This window comes from Alexandromys fortis, unplaced genomic scaffold, assembly GCF_014885135.2.
Source record: "Alexandromys fortis isolate MF-2015 unplaced genomic scaffold, M_Fortis_MF-2015_v1.1 scaffold_105, whole genome shotgun sequence".
In the NCBI taxonomy this organism is placed as follows: domain Eukaryota; kingdom Metazoa; phylum Chordata; class Mammalia; order Rodentia; family Cricetidae; genus Alexandromys; species Alexandromys fortis.
This window is the reverse complement of record NW_026068011.1, coordinates 6,410,486-6,427,094: the sequence shown is the minus strand read 5'-3', so window position 1 is coordinate 6,427,094 and position 16,609 is coordinate 6,410,486. Positions and strand designations below refer to the sequence as shown.

The 16,609-nt window shown below is 36.4% G+C and overlaps 1 protein-coding gene across 2 annotated transcripts; it reads right to left on the bottom strand.

Annotated features, from left to right (window-relative positions):
* Positions 1 to 6,019: 6,019 nt before the first annotated feature.
* On the bottom strand, positions 6,020 to 11,688 carry Lrrtm4 (leucine rich repeat transmembrane neuronal 4). Of its 2 annotated transcripts, XM_050161987.1 has the most exons (3): positions 11,480 to 11,688; positions 10,982 to 11,064; positions 6,020 to 9,158 (listed from the first exon to the last, which is right to left on the bottom strand). In XM_050161987.1, exons 2-3 carry the CDS (start codon positions 10,983 to 10,985, stop codon positions 7,606 to 7,608), a joined length of 1,557 nt encoding a protein of 518 aa, XP_050017944.1. In that variant the 5' UTR covers positions 10,986 to 11,064; positions 11,480 to 11,688; the 3' UTR covers positions 6,020 to 7,605. The 2 variants fall into 2 exon arrangements, with proteins under 2 accessions (XP_050017944.1, XP_050017943.1); XM_050161986.1 differs by lacking the exon at positions 10,982 to 11,064.
* Positions 11,689 to 16,609: the final 4,921 nt, after the last annotated feature.

Sequence of the window (16,609 nt, the reverse complement as noted above, 5' to 3'; positions counted from 1 at the left end):
AAACAGTACCTCATTAATCATGTCACCCAGTTACTTGGAAAGTTATTATCCCAGTTCAATAGATAGAAAAATTATATCATGGAAAGGTCAGTTACATATTTACTTGTCCAATCTTGGAAAAGCAAAGGGAGTCAGTTTCAAATCTGTGACCTCTTTTCACCCTTTGATCTAACTACTGGACCAGTGCAAGACTGGTTCATGTAGTGAGTAGCCATCAACCTAAAACAGTCCATTGCTGACCTCTTTGCTCTTACTTCTACAGACCTAAAAACACAGAAAGAAATGTCAATTTTTCTTCCATTATGACAGCAAAAGAGAAGATGCAAGAATTATTAAGTTCTATTTCATTTTGCTCATGTCTTTTGTAAATTGTTTTTAATTGTTGGTGCCCAAACTGCAAAGATCAAACTATTTATTAGTAACAACATCATATGAAATTTAGGATAAGATGAAAATTTGAGAGATTTAGGTGAACATGAGTGCATTTAATACATTTGTTAAATAAGTAAGAAAGCAATAAATCAATTTTTAATAGTTTTCAACACCTCAAACATGTTCCTACAATGCTGATTTTAGAAAGTATAAAGGAATGAGAAAATAAGTTTTAAAATTTATATTCTGTTTTTTGTTCTATTTCAATTTGATTCATCTATTGACTTCTCATTTTAAAAAGTAAACAAAAGTAAACAAAATTGTTAATCCTTTAAGGTAAAAGTAGGCAGTAAAAATAACTTGTTGGCAGTTGCCTTTTCAAATAATGGTAATTGTTGCTATTACAAAAGTAATATTGTTAAGCTTTCAAGTTCAAAACCCCCCTAATAAAATACCATATAACTTTCTATACTTCTATTATGAAATATACATTTCACTAGTAATCTAAAGAAATAGCTCTCTTAAGCAATTAATTGACATTCACGTGGTTTGAATAAAAACATTTTCCATTCTTAAATTCAGTGAGATTGGAAGATCAGAAACATTAGAATATTATGTAGAAGTGAGCATTATAAATTTATGTAGTAGTTTTAAAGCTATTGTTACTTTCTGTCTTCATATGGTTATAGGAACAGGACAGTTTTCATTTAAAAAAAAAACAAAGAATTAATAAGATGGTCTTTATATTTAGGGTTGATGATTATACCTTTGCCATTTGCCCTGGCATATGGGAAAGGGAGAATGAAGAAATCTGAGTCAACGCAAAAGACAGCTGCTTATGAGGTAGTAATGAATGTTATTCAAATTTCATTCTAATATAGAACACAGAGGAACAAGCACAGGAACAAAGGAAGGTACTACTCTTACTTAGAATATTTACTATTTTCAAGTAATACTGTGAAGACAAATCACACAACCTCAGTAAGTTAGTAAAGGATTTGTTATATAGATTTAATAGAAAAGTCTGTATTATTCTAATATATACAAATGTATGCATATAGTGTTTCAGCAACAAACATAAATCAATATGAATACTTATGAATATATGGATCATTAGAGTATTTCAGAATTATTTTGTTGCTTATTTTGAGGAATTTCATTTATATCCCACTAAAATATTTCCATGTATAAAATTATGCTATAAAACCAAATTACTCTATTAAGTGTTGAAAATTTTGTTATTTGGGATTTGTATTCAATGTTTTTCCTTTAGCCATGTTTCTTTATAGTTTTTGGATAATATATCTCTAAATGGTTTTTAAATTTACACTATTTCCATAACTTTTAAAAAGGTTTATCAGCTTTATTGTTACTTCACTTCTAAATTTTATGTTGATAAATATTGCAACAGAGCCAATGAGATGACTCAGAGGGTAAAACCACTTATACAAAGTTTGAAGGCCTGTTCTGACTTCTTGATCCCACATGGTGGAAGCTGAGTACCAACTCCTGGAAATCATTATCTGAACTCTATCTGTGTATCATTCCATGCACACATATGCAATATAATATGTGTGTGTAAATGTAAATAAGTAAATGTAATAAACTGTCAAAAAAACATTCTAATTATGATACAGTCGAGCCTCTTTCTTAAAAAGAGTAATCTCTTAACTATTGAATTTATTTAGACTTTATTTCTGGGTATGAAACATTATTTTAAACCTTTTATCAGGGTTTTAAGGATGAATTTGCTAATATGTAGCAAGTAATTGTTTGAAAACCAGTGATTTTGATACCATAGAAAATGGTGTGACTTTTTTATCAACCTTCCTCAACCCCTACTTAATATTTCAATGGCTTATGAAAAGAATGAGAAAAATAGCCCCATAATTTCTCTCTCTTTAAAGCATATTGAGATTTTATTAAACTGACTGGATGAGTTATTGCTCTTCTAGTACTGCAAAAAGCAATTTTAATTTTTAAAAGGTATTCAACTTCACTTCATATGTTTCCCTAACCAAAAGATATACCAGCGTTTCATAATCCTCAAAGCTTGGTAACACATGAGGTGCCACACTCCCCTTGATTTACTGATTCACAGAACTCTGGAGACATGGGCAGTCAGATGAGTCCCTAATGCTGATATTGCCAAACAACTTCTAAAGCACAATGTTGTTGTCTATGAAGGCAGATTTGAGATAGAGATGATGTGCTTTATCTATCACAGAAAGCATCAGCATGAAGAAAAAGGAATTAAGCAAGTTATTGTATTGAATAAAATCTTTATATTCTTAAGTCCTTAGACTCTGCAGCTTGGATTCTCAGAGTACAACCCATGCTTCAAGCCATGTCTTCAGATGCTGTTTCCAGCAAACTCTAGAAAAGAACTAAACCATTTTAGTCCATTTAAAAAGTATTGCCTAAATTTGTCATATCAGTTCTTGTTGGCAGCTGTCATTTTTCACAAGTACCAGTTTCAAATTCTAATGAAAATACCATTCACAAAGAGATTTTAATTAGATCAAGTCAGACAATCAATATTTTAAAAAGGCATTCATACTTTTAAGTGCTTTCAAAATAAGTAGTTACTTGGCAGAATGTAAGAAACAAGCACAGGTATACATGCCTGCATGTTTGGATGCTTCTCATGTCAATATATATATTCTCCCAAATGGGGGCGATTGTATGGCCACTCACCTGACCAGCCGATTTTTGATGATTTAATGAGCCCTCATTTCTTTTCTCATAGAAAAAGGATAAAAATAGCTTGGTTCTCCTGTATGTCTCATCTTTCTGGAATTAATTCTGCACATGACTGCAGAGATTTTGTAAAATTTACTGGATTGAAGATTGCCTTGACTTGGGAAATCTTATGCTAGTAGAATACAATATGAAGGATAGGTCAGAAAAAAAGAATAACTAATCCCTTATCACAATAAAATGCCAATATGTCATAAAGATTTACATTTGACTATATTAAATGCTTTTATAAAAACAGATTATGTGATTACCTTGAGAACTATATGTCTATCAAACCTTAACATTTATAACAGCATATTATTTTCACTAATATAGAAAACAGTCTCACATTAACTCTATTGCAAAATATATTTCCCCATTTTTTCCTATACCACTCCTGCCTTGTGCAAATGTGTATATATCTATAAACAGACGTATGAATACACTGATGCACACATGTACAAGTTCTTATATAAAACACACATATGCACACAGATATGCATCTTCTGTATATGAATGTACAAGATAAAGCTTCACTTATAACATTTCATCCTGACATACTTTAATTCATCAAAATAAGAGTGCTATATTCTCTAACTATTTAAGTAAGTGACTCATGAGACAATGACACTGGCCCAGGTCACCCAAAAAGCCTCTTTCAATATATATTAGAAACTTAAAGTTCTTGTAAATCGATTTAGCTACCCACAAATTGCCAACTTCTAACGTGCCAAAAGAAAATAACATTACTTCTTAAGTCAACAGTTTGTGCTTCAATTACATCTGTACAAATTGTTCGTTGTAGTTTATACCACCTTACTGCACAGCCGTGAAAGATAAGAATAAACTGTCTACATTATTCACTTAATTCAAAGTATATAATTGAAATATAACAAAAATGTGGAAAGCATACAGCTAAGTTGTCATCCATACTGACATTTTTCTTAATGATGGCACTGCTAGCATTATGGGATGGATAATTCAAGATAAACTTTTAGGATTGACATTTTAAGCACTTTGGATGAAGATCTTTCAGGACTTTTTGATTGCCTTTTATGTTTCAACCATGGCACTGCTTTAAAACGTGAAAGACAAACTAGAAATTACTTCTCTATTCCTTTGTTCACCGAGGCTAATTATGTAAATGTCTTTATTTCTATCGATTGAGAAAGCAACTCTTAGAAGAACCAGGTATTGGAAGGGTTGCTCTTTACAATACCTAGGGGTGAAATGGTATACTGGATGATGCATAAGCAGTCATCATCCCTGTGATATGATTAATGAGAAGAAATTGCACAAGATTTCACAGACTGTTTTGGAAAATAAGGAATCGCAGTTGCCTCTGGTTTTAATAACAACTTCCTAAGTTTTAGGTAAAACCCATTAGCTTTGAAGTCATTTTGTTTAGTACCTTCAAGGATAGGCAAATTAGAGGACTACTCAACCAAGCACACTGATGGAAACAGGATGGTGACAGATATGTGTATGTTTCTCATTCTTATTTCCTTAATAATCTTAATCACTCACAACTATCTCCTGAATTCCTCTTATATACATATAAATATGTAAGAAATTTTACTGCCTATTATCTCCCAATTTATTGCTCTGATATTTGCATATGAATTTGTTCAAAACTCACAGGGAAAAGTACAGAATTTGAAGATGATGTTTTCTGAGTGACTACTCATGGTTCCCATTCTAGTGAGAGAGCATAACAGTTTCATATTACTACTAGCCAGATAAAATGGGTATTTCAAGTATGTTTGATTCATGACAATTAAGTGTATCACAATTTAACTGAGAGTATCTTCCACTGAATAACTTCTTATTCAAGGCATTATCTTAGAAATTTGTGTTCTAGTGGAACACTTATTGCTTTATTTGGTAGAATTTCTTATTAAGTTTTTATTGTTTAAAAAAGTGACAAAAGTAATAAATATACAAATAGTTGTTTAGAATCTACACTGCTGATATTATGATTTATGTAAACATTGCCAGCCTACAGAAAGAATACAGTAACTTTTAAAATATCAATTTGGGAAAAAAAAAGATGCCTCATATTCCGTCTGTGTTTCATAGAGAACCTTTCTTTAAAGGACATTCTCTCAACAGCAGAATGTTTTGTGACAAAGATACTGAGGACCTCTCCTATTAATTCTCAGAACTTTATTTCCCTAATAAAAATCTATTTTTCTAATATCTGAATATATTATCCAAAATAGGAGTGATGACTGCCTCATTGGTATATATGTAAGTTTCTCAATAAAGTGATGATTTTTGAAGTTTAACTTTCTCATTTTTTTTTGCCTTGCCCCAATGAAAGAAATTTTGTGAGACATAGATAGCTAATGTTCCAGGACAAAGAGAGTTTGATTCCCCCCCCCCCAGTAGCTGCTACTTGACTCAACATTATCATTACAACATTTTATAAGCTACTTGTTCATCAATCCTTCAACAATCAATTCTGCCAGTTTCGTTTCATAGCTACACAGTATTCTGTTCAACTAATATGGTATTTTCTATCTTTAACTACATTTTTATCAGATAAAAAACCTTTCATTTCACATCATGCAAATGTCTAGAATTTTTGAAGGAAATTATCTGTAATTTAATATCTCTAGAAAACTTTTAGGACACCTGTTTTCTAACACTTCTTTGAAACTCTTTCCTTCTTCTTGGTGAATCTTGAATCACCATTCTAATCCAGGAAATAAATGAACAAATTAACTTTCTTTGTACCAACCTTTCAGAGAATCACAGATATAATGAATACCCAAAATAAAATAAGATAAAATTACATTCTGTATATTCACCTTTTATGTACCAATGTGGGCTTGCAAGAAAAACATCAAGTCTTGTTAGACTTTCATAGAAAGCTTTTATTTGCTTTAAGTTTTAAGGGCAATTGCTTATACAGGTTTCTTTGGGGGATTTATTATTTGGGATTATGTTTTTTTTTTTATTTTCAATGGTACACAAACAAAAAAGAAAGAGATAAAGAGAAAACAAACTCAGCAAAAAACAGTTCAAAGAATCCAAACTACTAATTTTGAGATTATTTTAAAATCACCGCAGCATCTGAAAACACTCATTAACATCCGTATTTAGGTCTGTGGAAAACTTGGTATGTGTTACCAAAGAACAAATTATGTTTCCTAACTGATATAAGTAGCATTAGAAAGAGCACCATCTTTAAACACTCGTTACAACTCGCTTTTGAAAATTAGATAATACCAGATACTATAAGAGTCAATTGCCAGAACAAACTTCTAATAGCTAAAGTATTCTGGCAACAAAAACTGGTAGTTGGAGGTTATGTAGTATGATTTTACCAAGGAGAGAACAGCAAATATCCAATATAATTCAGTCACAAAGTGGAAGTGGGAGACCACTGTTCTATTTACGTAAAGTGTTCTGGTAAGTGATCTCTTAAATTAAATACTTGGAAACTGGACAAAACTTTTATCAATGGAAAGAATCCAACATGAAATCCAGACACCCCTTTGAGGATTTAATGCAAAAGAGGAAGACTCTAGCAAAAGTCAAACTTTTTATTCATAAATATTTGCATCCCTTAGTTTTGATTCAGATTGATAAGAATCCATGTCATTTTTTTTTTTTGAGGATGACAGCAAAAGTGACAAGTACTCTCTGTTATAACTGTCATTTTGTTTTTGCCAAGTCATCCACTAGAAGTTGGCCTTATGTTAGTTACCAAAGGAGCAGGCAAAGTATGGAAACCCAGTCCTCTTCTAGTAAAACACAAATAGCCAGCCTGTAAGGAAGCTTTGGGAAGGGATCCCTGTCCCAGTAATTAAAAACAAAGGGAAATCAATGACAGTAGACAGAAAGTATCCTTAGGAGACTCATACAATTCTATACAATTCTACAGTAGGCCTTGGATATTCTCTAGGCTGGTATAATAATGAACAAAACGCATATGTCATGGCTGTGACTTCCTGGTTGCATGCTTTAATTCAACTTAAAAAAAAGAATAAAAAAAAGTCAAACCTTGGGTCAAATACTCTTTGGTTTAAATCTTTACTACTACCTATAATTTTGGTTAGCTGACTTTGATTTTTAAATTAAGCTGGCCCTTTCATCTTCACCCCATTACAAAAGTCAATCACCAAGAACCAGACATAAATTTCAGAATGGTTTTGTTTGTGAGAATTCATTTTTCTAAGTCCAACCCCTTTATACAAACTGTTTTAGAAAAAAAAAAGGAAGATAGAAAAAAAAAACAGGTGTTTTAACATAGTATTTTATTACAACTTAATCCCATCCTTGAATGATTTTCTTTCAAGTTTCGACCATTTTTTTTTAAAGTAGTCAGTTTCCTGGTGGTTGCAATTTAATTAAGTAACCTTTCACACTGAGCAAACCCCAAAGCAAGAGGGTCGTTAATCTTTCTAGTGATTAGACACACCTCTAGAGCCTCAAACATTTACCTCTCCTTCCCCGCAGTAGAAATGGTTTTAGGAGGATCACGGTTCATACCTCACACTCCCTGGAGCCAGAGATGGTATATGTGCAGGGACCAGATCCATTAACCGATATATCCATGGTCTCAGAGTTCGTCGGCTTGTAGTCCACGTAGTATTCCTGTAAAGGGGAATTCATTTGTCTCTCTGACTCCCTGGCCTTTTTCCGCCGCCTCTTCATAAGCGAGTGCTGCTGGAGTTGTTTCATGCTGGCTGGGTACCTTTTCCAAGACACATAGATCACCAGGAGAATCATGGCCACCGAGAGGAACAGAGCCACGCTCCCTGCGATAATTTTGTGAAATGATACGTGCTCGTAGTCATTCTCCGTACCTGGAATCTGAAAGCCCGGGGATGGACTCGCTGACTCCAGGGTCGCTGGGACGGCATCAGGTCTGAAGATGGTAGGGTTGGGGATGAACGGGGGCTTCTGGGGAGTTTGAGGTGCCAGGTGTGATCTTTCTGTGTTGACCACCTGGACCTCAGAGCAGATGTTGTAAGTCTCCACAGCATCACTGACCTTCTCACCCTGGATGTGCTTAGGCCCTGCACAGATCATGGTACTTTCTTTATTCCCTTTGAAGTTCTTCAGCCAGTAGAACAGAGGACAGATGCTCCGACTGCATTCCCACATGTTTCCGGACAAGGTGATGGATATTAAGGATATCCATGCATTCACGGTCTCCTGGGAGACGTTGGTGAGCTTGTTGGAATCCAAATTCAATTTTTGCAAATTGGGGAGGCATTTAAATGTGCCAGGCTCAATCGCTTGGATGTCATTCCCTGATAGATCCAAGGTGTGCAAGGAACTCCAGGTCCATGTTAGGCCTTGGCTCACAGAGCGGATCCGGTTCCACTGCAGGTAAATGGATCGCAGGTTGAAGAGACGAGGGAAATGAGCAAAGTTGATCTTTGAAAACTGATTGTGCTCCAGATGGAGCTCCTTCAACTTCAGAAGACCAGCAAATGCATTTCGGGATAAGCTTCTGAGGCGATTGTAACCCAAATCCAGAAAGTCAAGGTTCCGGCAGTCTTGGAAAACCCTTATGGGCACGGTCTTTAGGGAATTCGATCGCAAGTGCAAAATGATGAGTTTCCGGAGGCCTTTAAACTGCTCAGATTGTAAGGTCTGAAGTTTGTTGTAGGAGAGATCCAGGTTGCGGAGATTGGGGACTGGGTGAAATGTTTTATTGTGCAGATAGGTAATTTTGTTGGAGCTTAGAATTAATTCTTTCAGTCTGCGGATCCCTTGAAAGGCATCTTCATCCACTGAGCTAATGTAATTATGGTCAAGATAAAGCCATATAAGCTGGTTAAGGCCGGCAAACTGATTGGATTTGAGTTTCTGAATGCTGTTGAACCTTAAGGATAAACCTTGTGACCCTCCAGAAATGTTCTCGGGAATGTCTGCAAAGGCGTGAGACTCACAGTACACAATCTTGCCGTCGCATCTGCAGTTCTTCGGGCAAGCTCTCTGAGCCCCCGTCGGCATCACCAGCAGCAGGGTGGGAAATAGCACCAGAAACACACTCATGCCTTTCAGCTGCGTTATTAGACGGAAACCTACAATAGCAAAGAGAACACAGATGCACACTGTCAAAGAGTAACAATACAGCGCCATTGACGCATCGTGATCAGGAGTGTCCGGTCTGGGGGGAGGGGGGGAATGGGAGAGTTCATTTAAGAACACGTTTCAACACTCAGAAATCCTCGTTTCCTCTAGTGCTCCGCTCTTGCTGTTTACATTTCATTCCCATTTCCTTCCTTCGTCTTGCTAACAGCACAGAACTGTAGAACTGTAAAAACCTCTCCGAGTTTTAAGAGTTTGACTCTGTCGGAACCCTGAAAACCTCAGGGCATTTCTTTTCTCTGAATGCTGAGATTTGAATAACAGTAACATTTGACTGTCGCTGTATTGACCCACGGGACTATATTGCATCTTTCAGTAAGGTCAGAACCACGACTTAGGAAACCCGAATCTTGTACATCTTTCCTAGTTGAGAAACAGGCTGTGATTTAGCAAAAGAGCATCCAGGATGCTGTCAAAGTAATCCAAGTTTGTTCTGCCTAAATTACATACTGACTGCATACAAGGGTTGCAATCTCTAAGCCCTGAAAAAAGGCATAGGAATATGCATAGACAGCCTACAGAACATGGTTCATAACAGTGTGAGGTGCCCTCAGTAGGTTAATAAACATACATTATTGCATACCTTGGCCCCATGCCCAGAGATACATGAGCTACGTTACATGATCACCCATACCACAGCCTCCCCAAGCTCTAGCTAAGATGTCAAATTCTTATTCCAAATTTACAGAATAGAAACTAATCATGTTATTAGAGATATTGCTGGGGTTTTTCCCTGTATAGTCGTCCTGGCAAATCTGAGAAATAAGCAAGGCTGACCGCTACCAACCTCCCCAGCATCCTGACCTGCTCAAGTCTCTCACCGACTGTTTTTTTCATCTCTCCCCTGCCTCCATTAACTTCAGAAAGACTGCAAAGTTGCAATCTATTAGCATTTGTGCTGCAATTTCAAGTCATTGCGTGTGAGGGGACTCCTCTCCACCTTTAGCAGTAGGTAGACTATTTCTTAAGGGAAAAAGAGAGACAGACAGAGGGAGGGGGCTACTGCAGGCTGCAATTTCTTTTCTTCTTTAATAGTCATCTTTTTAACCAAGAGACAATCACCCCAAATCCTAGTCTAAATATTCTCTCTCTTTAGAAGAGTTGTCTTTCTTTTTCTTTTTCTCCACTTCTTTTACTTATTTATTTTAAATTAACTTGATCTTGCACTATGTCTTTTTGTCAGCTACAGACTCATTAAAATACAACCCAGCTCTCCCAGACAGGAGAAAGAGGGAAAAAAAAAAAAAAGCCAGTCACACTTGAAAAAATAAAACTGGCAAATGACTACTGGAAATTTGGAAGCTGTATTCAGGATGCAGCTTCCAAGATCAAACAAGCCTCCGGTGCCACCTCTGATAAAGTAGGGACCCCACCCCTGCACACACAGAGCCAAGTGTTAACAGTCGTCCTGACAGCAACCGGAACACAAGCGTGGCTCATATTATCAGGAAACAGAAGCAAACACGGTATTTATTTCATGCTCCGTCCCCAGGCTATGGGTACGCAGACGCTAGAGACAGTCTTAAAGCTACCCCTCCAGAGTGTGTTTAAGTCCGCGTTATGCATTTATGGATTAAAAAAAAAACTGTAAAAAGAAAAGGATCTAAAAATATGATAGCAAGTATAGTGAGACAACTGGTAAAGTAGAGGGTGCTGTTTTGTGCCTGTTTCTTGGTCTTTTAGCAGCTAATGCCCGGTTGAGGATGAGCGGTTAGGATCAGCTTTTCTAAGACGAAAACAACAAAAGTTCGCTTACCCATCCTTTGTCATCCAAAAAACGTCTGCCCCCCTCTCTCAGCTTTCTTCTTATTTGGTCTCTCCTGTAGAAATCACCACCACCTTCATGACACAGTGCAGCTGTCATTCAAACCATTCTGAGCCCGCATGTGAGCCAGTAGCCCCATGTAAACTTCCCCGGAGAGGACAGGCAGACACACACGCAAAAATAATATAGATATACGTATACTTAAAAAAATCAGCAGGGGTGGAATGAAGGGGCAGGAAAGAGGAAGCCGCGGGTTGGGGGGGTGGTCGGAGGGGGGAGGGCCTCTAGGCTCTGAGGACCATTGTATAATTCACTAGGGGCACATTAGCAGTAAATTGGCAATCTGTGAAAAAGAGCTACAGCCTATCTCGGAGGTAAGCAACTTCTCTGTGAAAAGAGACAGAGAGAGAGAGAGAAAAAAAAAAAAGAGGGACGGGAGAAGGGGGTAAAAAGAAAAAAAGAAAGAAAGAAAGAAAATCCTCAGAATACCTGGCATTCCTTATTGTGCTGGCTTTTGCCATTCCCAGATAAAGCAATTCATCCTCAGGATTTTTCAGCTGTTGAAGCAAGCAGGCCGCCTGTGCTGTGTGAGACCCCAGTTTAAAAGCTATGCGAGCTAGGTTTATCCATTTAGCTGGTCAGGTTGAAAGTGTTTTGTAGCTGTGCTGAGAGGCAGCCCTTGTCTAATTCAGAAGGCTTTCCGGAGACTGATGGTGCTCAGAGCTGGTTGGTGCTAATGCTCGAGTTTGTGATACACTGAGTGCCCTCCGCTGGAGAAAACAGATTGCACATTAAAGACGGGAACAAGTGAGCTTGTCAGGGCTGTGCAGCCTTCTCTGCTCAGAAAGGGAAATTAAAGGCACAGGATCACTTTCCCCCCCTTTTTTCCAATAATCTAAATTATATAATGTTGCTGTCAGGGTTTATGTTTCACAGCTGCAGCAGATGTTAGCAGCTTTCTAGGTCTTTTTCCCTCCCAATGTGTGTGAGTAGTAGGTTTTGAAAGTTGTTGTGGCCTGAAATGGTTTTCTGTGTGTCACAGATGATATTGTCTCATTTTCAATGACATGAATAATTCCCTTTGTTTTTACAGTTTTGTTGGTTTGCCTTTATTTATATATATTTTGGAGACAGCGATATAAGGAAGCTGTCCTACCCAGGAGAGGGCACACCATGGTTGATTTTTAAAAAGTACTTAATTGCGAAATTTTTAAGCCTATCTCATCACTCATTCTCAACCTTTGTCAATAACACCTATTCTGGGTGCAACTTTGTACATCTATCAAGTGATTTATACTATGATTTTGTAAAAGTTCATATATTTAGCCTTAATGTTTTCCCAGCTCTACTGTTTGCCAAGTGTCTGGGTAACCAAGACTGAACTTCAGACAAGAGCTGAAGTAAAGCTTGTAAAGTTTATTGCAGTCATTTTCTTTAAAACTCGTCCACTTTGGAGATCAACTTTTTCTTATGCAAATTATCTATTGTGCTGTGCAATCCATCCTGAAAGAAAGGAGCACTCTAAAATTTGTAGGCGATCCTGGAATTGGGACTAATGAAATTGTAAAATGTTCAAGGTGAGTAAAAAGAACCTGTACACTCTTTTGTAAACTTGTATGGAATGCTTAAAAACAATAACAATACATCATTACCTCTATTTCAAAAAATATTTTATGCATATGATTACTTTCCCTGCGTGTACATCTGTGCATCATTTGTGTGCTTGATGCCTACAGAAGCCAGAAGAGGGCGTGAGATCCACTGAAACTGGAGTCATGGAAACTGGACTCAAGTCTCCCTGTAGGTGCTGGGATTGGAACCTGGGTACTCTCTGAGCAGAGTATCTGATCTTAACCACTGCGCTATTTCTGGCCCCATACCTACGTTAATGTGCTCCACAGTTTTAGTTATTTCATAATTAGCTGACTAATAATAATCTAGAAAACAAATGCAGTGTAATACAGAGAAAGACTGCAAAGCAGTACTGAACATGAAATTCAGCAGCTTTAGAAATTCAAAGGGATTTTTACATAAATATCTACAACTGGTGTGCATCCTGGCAAATGGACGGTTTTAGAAATACTTCAGTTTTAGATTAGTTGATAAAATAGTATTTATTAAAATAGAATAAAGAGATGACTAATACATAACTTGACTTAGATTTATGAGCAGAAGGTCACAGACACTTGTTAAATTACTAAGATTTCTCCAAGAACAAAAAAGGGCTCATCTGTCTTCTACATATATCCTTCCCATTACTGATACCTGAGTTTCTATTTTAGAAATGTGTGCTTTTGGCTTAAGGCTTAATACCTGTTAAAATGCAAATTCATACCTCAAGAGACAATGTTATTGTGGGTGCTGAAAAGAAATAAGTCAATCAATGAATGTGATACACATAAATTTCTTTTAACTATTGTAGCTCACGCGGAGACACAAAATCCACCCATATATTCAGTAGTAGAATATTGACTAATGAGAAAACTGTTGATTCAGAAAATAAAACGAGCACTCTACCAGTAAAAATTTAAAAAAGGTTTTGATTGGCTGACTGGATATTATGTATAAAGTAGGGCAGGCAAAATAGGAGAACTCGAGTACTAGAAGAAAATGAGAAGCAGTAAGTTTATTTCCAGGAATATTTTCATTTGTGTGGGGGAAAAATAAAATGTTCAGAGCAGATTTCCCGTGGAAGATGAAACTAGGGTGTATTTGATTTCATCTGCTGTGATATTTTGTCTATATTTTCAAGTTCCTCATCTCATGAATATGTAGTTAGGCATGATGTTTATCTATCCACATATGTATAAGCTGTCTTTTGTTTGAATCTACAATATCAGAACCAACTTTGACAGCTGATTAGAAACAGCTCATTTTTGTATGATAATTAGCTGATAATTTTCTGAAAATATGAAAATCTGTGGCTGGGGAGATGGTTTAGTGTTAAAGCACCTTCTGCATTTGCAGAAGAGTTCAGTTCCTTTGCTGGGTCTGATATCTAGACCACCCGTCTACAAATGCCTTTCACCTCTTTCCAGTTGCAGGGAATGTAGAGCCTCTGGCCTCCTTTGGTACTCATGCTCATGTGTATTTCCACACAAAAATACACAAAGCGAAAAGTAAAATAAATAAATAAATAAATACTGACTGGGCATGAAATACACATTTAGAGGTATAGCAACACTAAGGAGGCTAAAGGAAGAGTCCAGGCAACCGTGGCCTATGAGTAAACAGGGTTTGTCTTAGAAAACAATATTAATACTCCCTTAAGACAAAGTATTTTATTGCAAATTTGGTAACATATTCTATTCTTATTTTGTGAAGGATATTATCAAAATGTAAAGATGCAGAAAAAACACTATGATGATGTAGGGATAAAGAGTGAGATGGAAGATACGGTATAGAAGATATGTTTTAGAACCCCGTCCTAGTCTTTCCTTCCATGCATGAGCACACACACACACACACACACACACACAGGCATGCATTCACACACACATTTCACTCAAGAGAAAATGTTAGTTTATCACTTCCTTAGACCATTAAGCACAGAGAAAATGACCACTGTATGCTCCTTGTTGTGTGCTCCACAGTGAGCCCTCTGATTGTTGCCAAGGAAAACTAAGAGAAGATTAATGGTTTTCCTAGAACAAAGGAGAGCTTGGTTGCATTGGATATATCTTCCATGTTCAGTATTTGTCTGGATAGAAACATGAATATGAAACTTCTCTGAAAGAAGATGACTAAGTACGAAGTCAGCTTGAGATAATCAATAATGATGATAAGACACTCAAGAGGAAGAAGTTCACTGCTTATTTGGCTTAAACAAGAAGCAAATACATGAAAGAGAAACAGAAGTCAAAAATATGTGTACACACCAGTAAAATGCAAAGGAGAGGAGATATTACTTTCTTTATTCATTAATGGCAGAGAGGCTGTTGATGAACTACCAATACATTTAAGAACAAGAACTTTTTACTGTCTCCTAAACTCACAGATCACAAATCTTTACAATGGTTTAAAAGATTCCAGGCTCATGGGATGCTCAAAACAACAGTTGTAAGTGTGGAAAAAAATCAAGATAAGAAAACTAAAGATACATTATCTTGTTCTCAAGTATATACCTGTCTGCCATTGATTCTCAGTGCACATTAAGGGAGGAAAATACCTTTTCTTTATAATATGTTGTCCTCTATCCAATATGGTATCAAGAAGTCAAAATATTAGACAGTAAAATATGAGATTTGACTCACAAATTAAATCAGTCCTAATAATTTTGCTTACTAATCGTAATTCATGAGCAGCCAGTAGGATTCTTTTGTAGTTACTTCAAAGACCATTTGGCAACCACAACTTGGTATTTTAAATTTTTCATGATAGAAATATTAACAACTCAGAAGTCACCAAAGTCTGTAATTCAATACCTGCTTTACTTTTTGGTGTGTGTGTGTGTGTGTGTGTGTGTGTGTGTGTGTGTGTGTGTGTGTAGACAAGAGAAAATTATAGAAATACTCAGAAGAGGATCAATTTAAAACTGTATTGTGTCTGTAACTATGTAATTATATGCATTGAAAAAAAATGAGCAATATTCAAGTATTTGAGAAACATGCTCTAATGAAACAATGAAGTTCATCATTTTTAACAAATAAATGAAATTTAGTTAATATAAAAACAATCAGATGGTGAGGTTTAGAAAGGAAGTTCAGCCAGTAAAGCTAGCTGTGCAAACATGAGGGACTGAGTTAGATCCCCAGCAATCCTGTCGAATTGGGAACAGGGTGGCATCAACTAGTAATCCCAAAACTGTTCAGGTAGAGACAGGAGATTAGCGGTGCTTGTTGGCCAGAAATACACACTAGCTTAATTAACAAGCAGAGCATGTAATCTCAAAACCTATCTCAAGAAAACAAGATAGGCAGTTCCTTAGGAGTAACAGCTATGGTTGACCTGTGTTCTTTACCTACACACACATGTATGTGTATACACTCACAATGAACATGCACACGCTCAGACATTACTTATGATAGCATTGCATTTGAAGAGCCAGTGGTATCTTCCTTTCTGTTATGAGTAAGTCTTACATCTATCTTGTTAGGTACTCTAGTACTATGGCTTGTTTTAAGAAAAAAAAAAAAAGCTAATTTTGGCCACTTTGAGAACTCTACTTTTCTACTATGTCATTATTTTAGTGAAGAACTAAAAGGGTTGGGGAAGATAATTGGAAAACTAATGTATACAACACAGATTTCATTCCAGCTCTGCAACTTCTATGCTGATGTTTTCAACAATACTAAAATATCCCTGCATTGGAATGCTTATTACTCGCAAAGTTGTAATAACATTTGATAATGTCGTGGGACATTTGTCCATTTGTACTCTTATGTTTTATAGCTAATATGAATCTGTCTAATTATAAAAGAGAAAAAGTGCTTTAAAAGAGGATGGGATAATTAGTAAATCAATTGGTCAAGTGCTCTGGAAACCATCAATAAGTCAATAAACCGAGAAGTTAGTTGTTATTCCTTGGAAACTACAGCTCCCAGACTCCTCCTGGAGTACGAACACCTTGGCGCGCTGGCGCGCCCAGGTGAGGGTCATTCCTCCCAGATAACCTTGCGC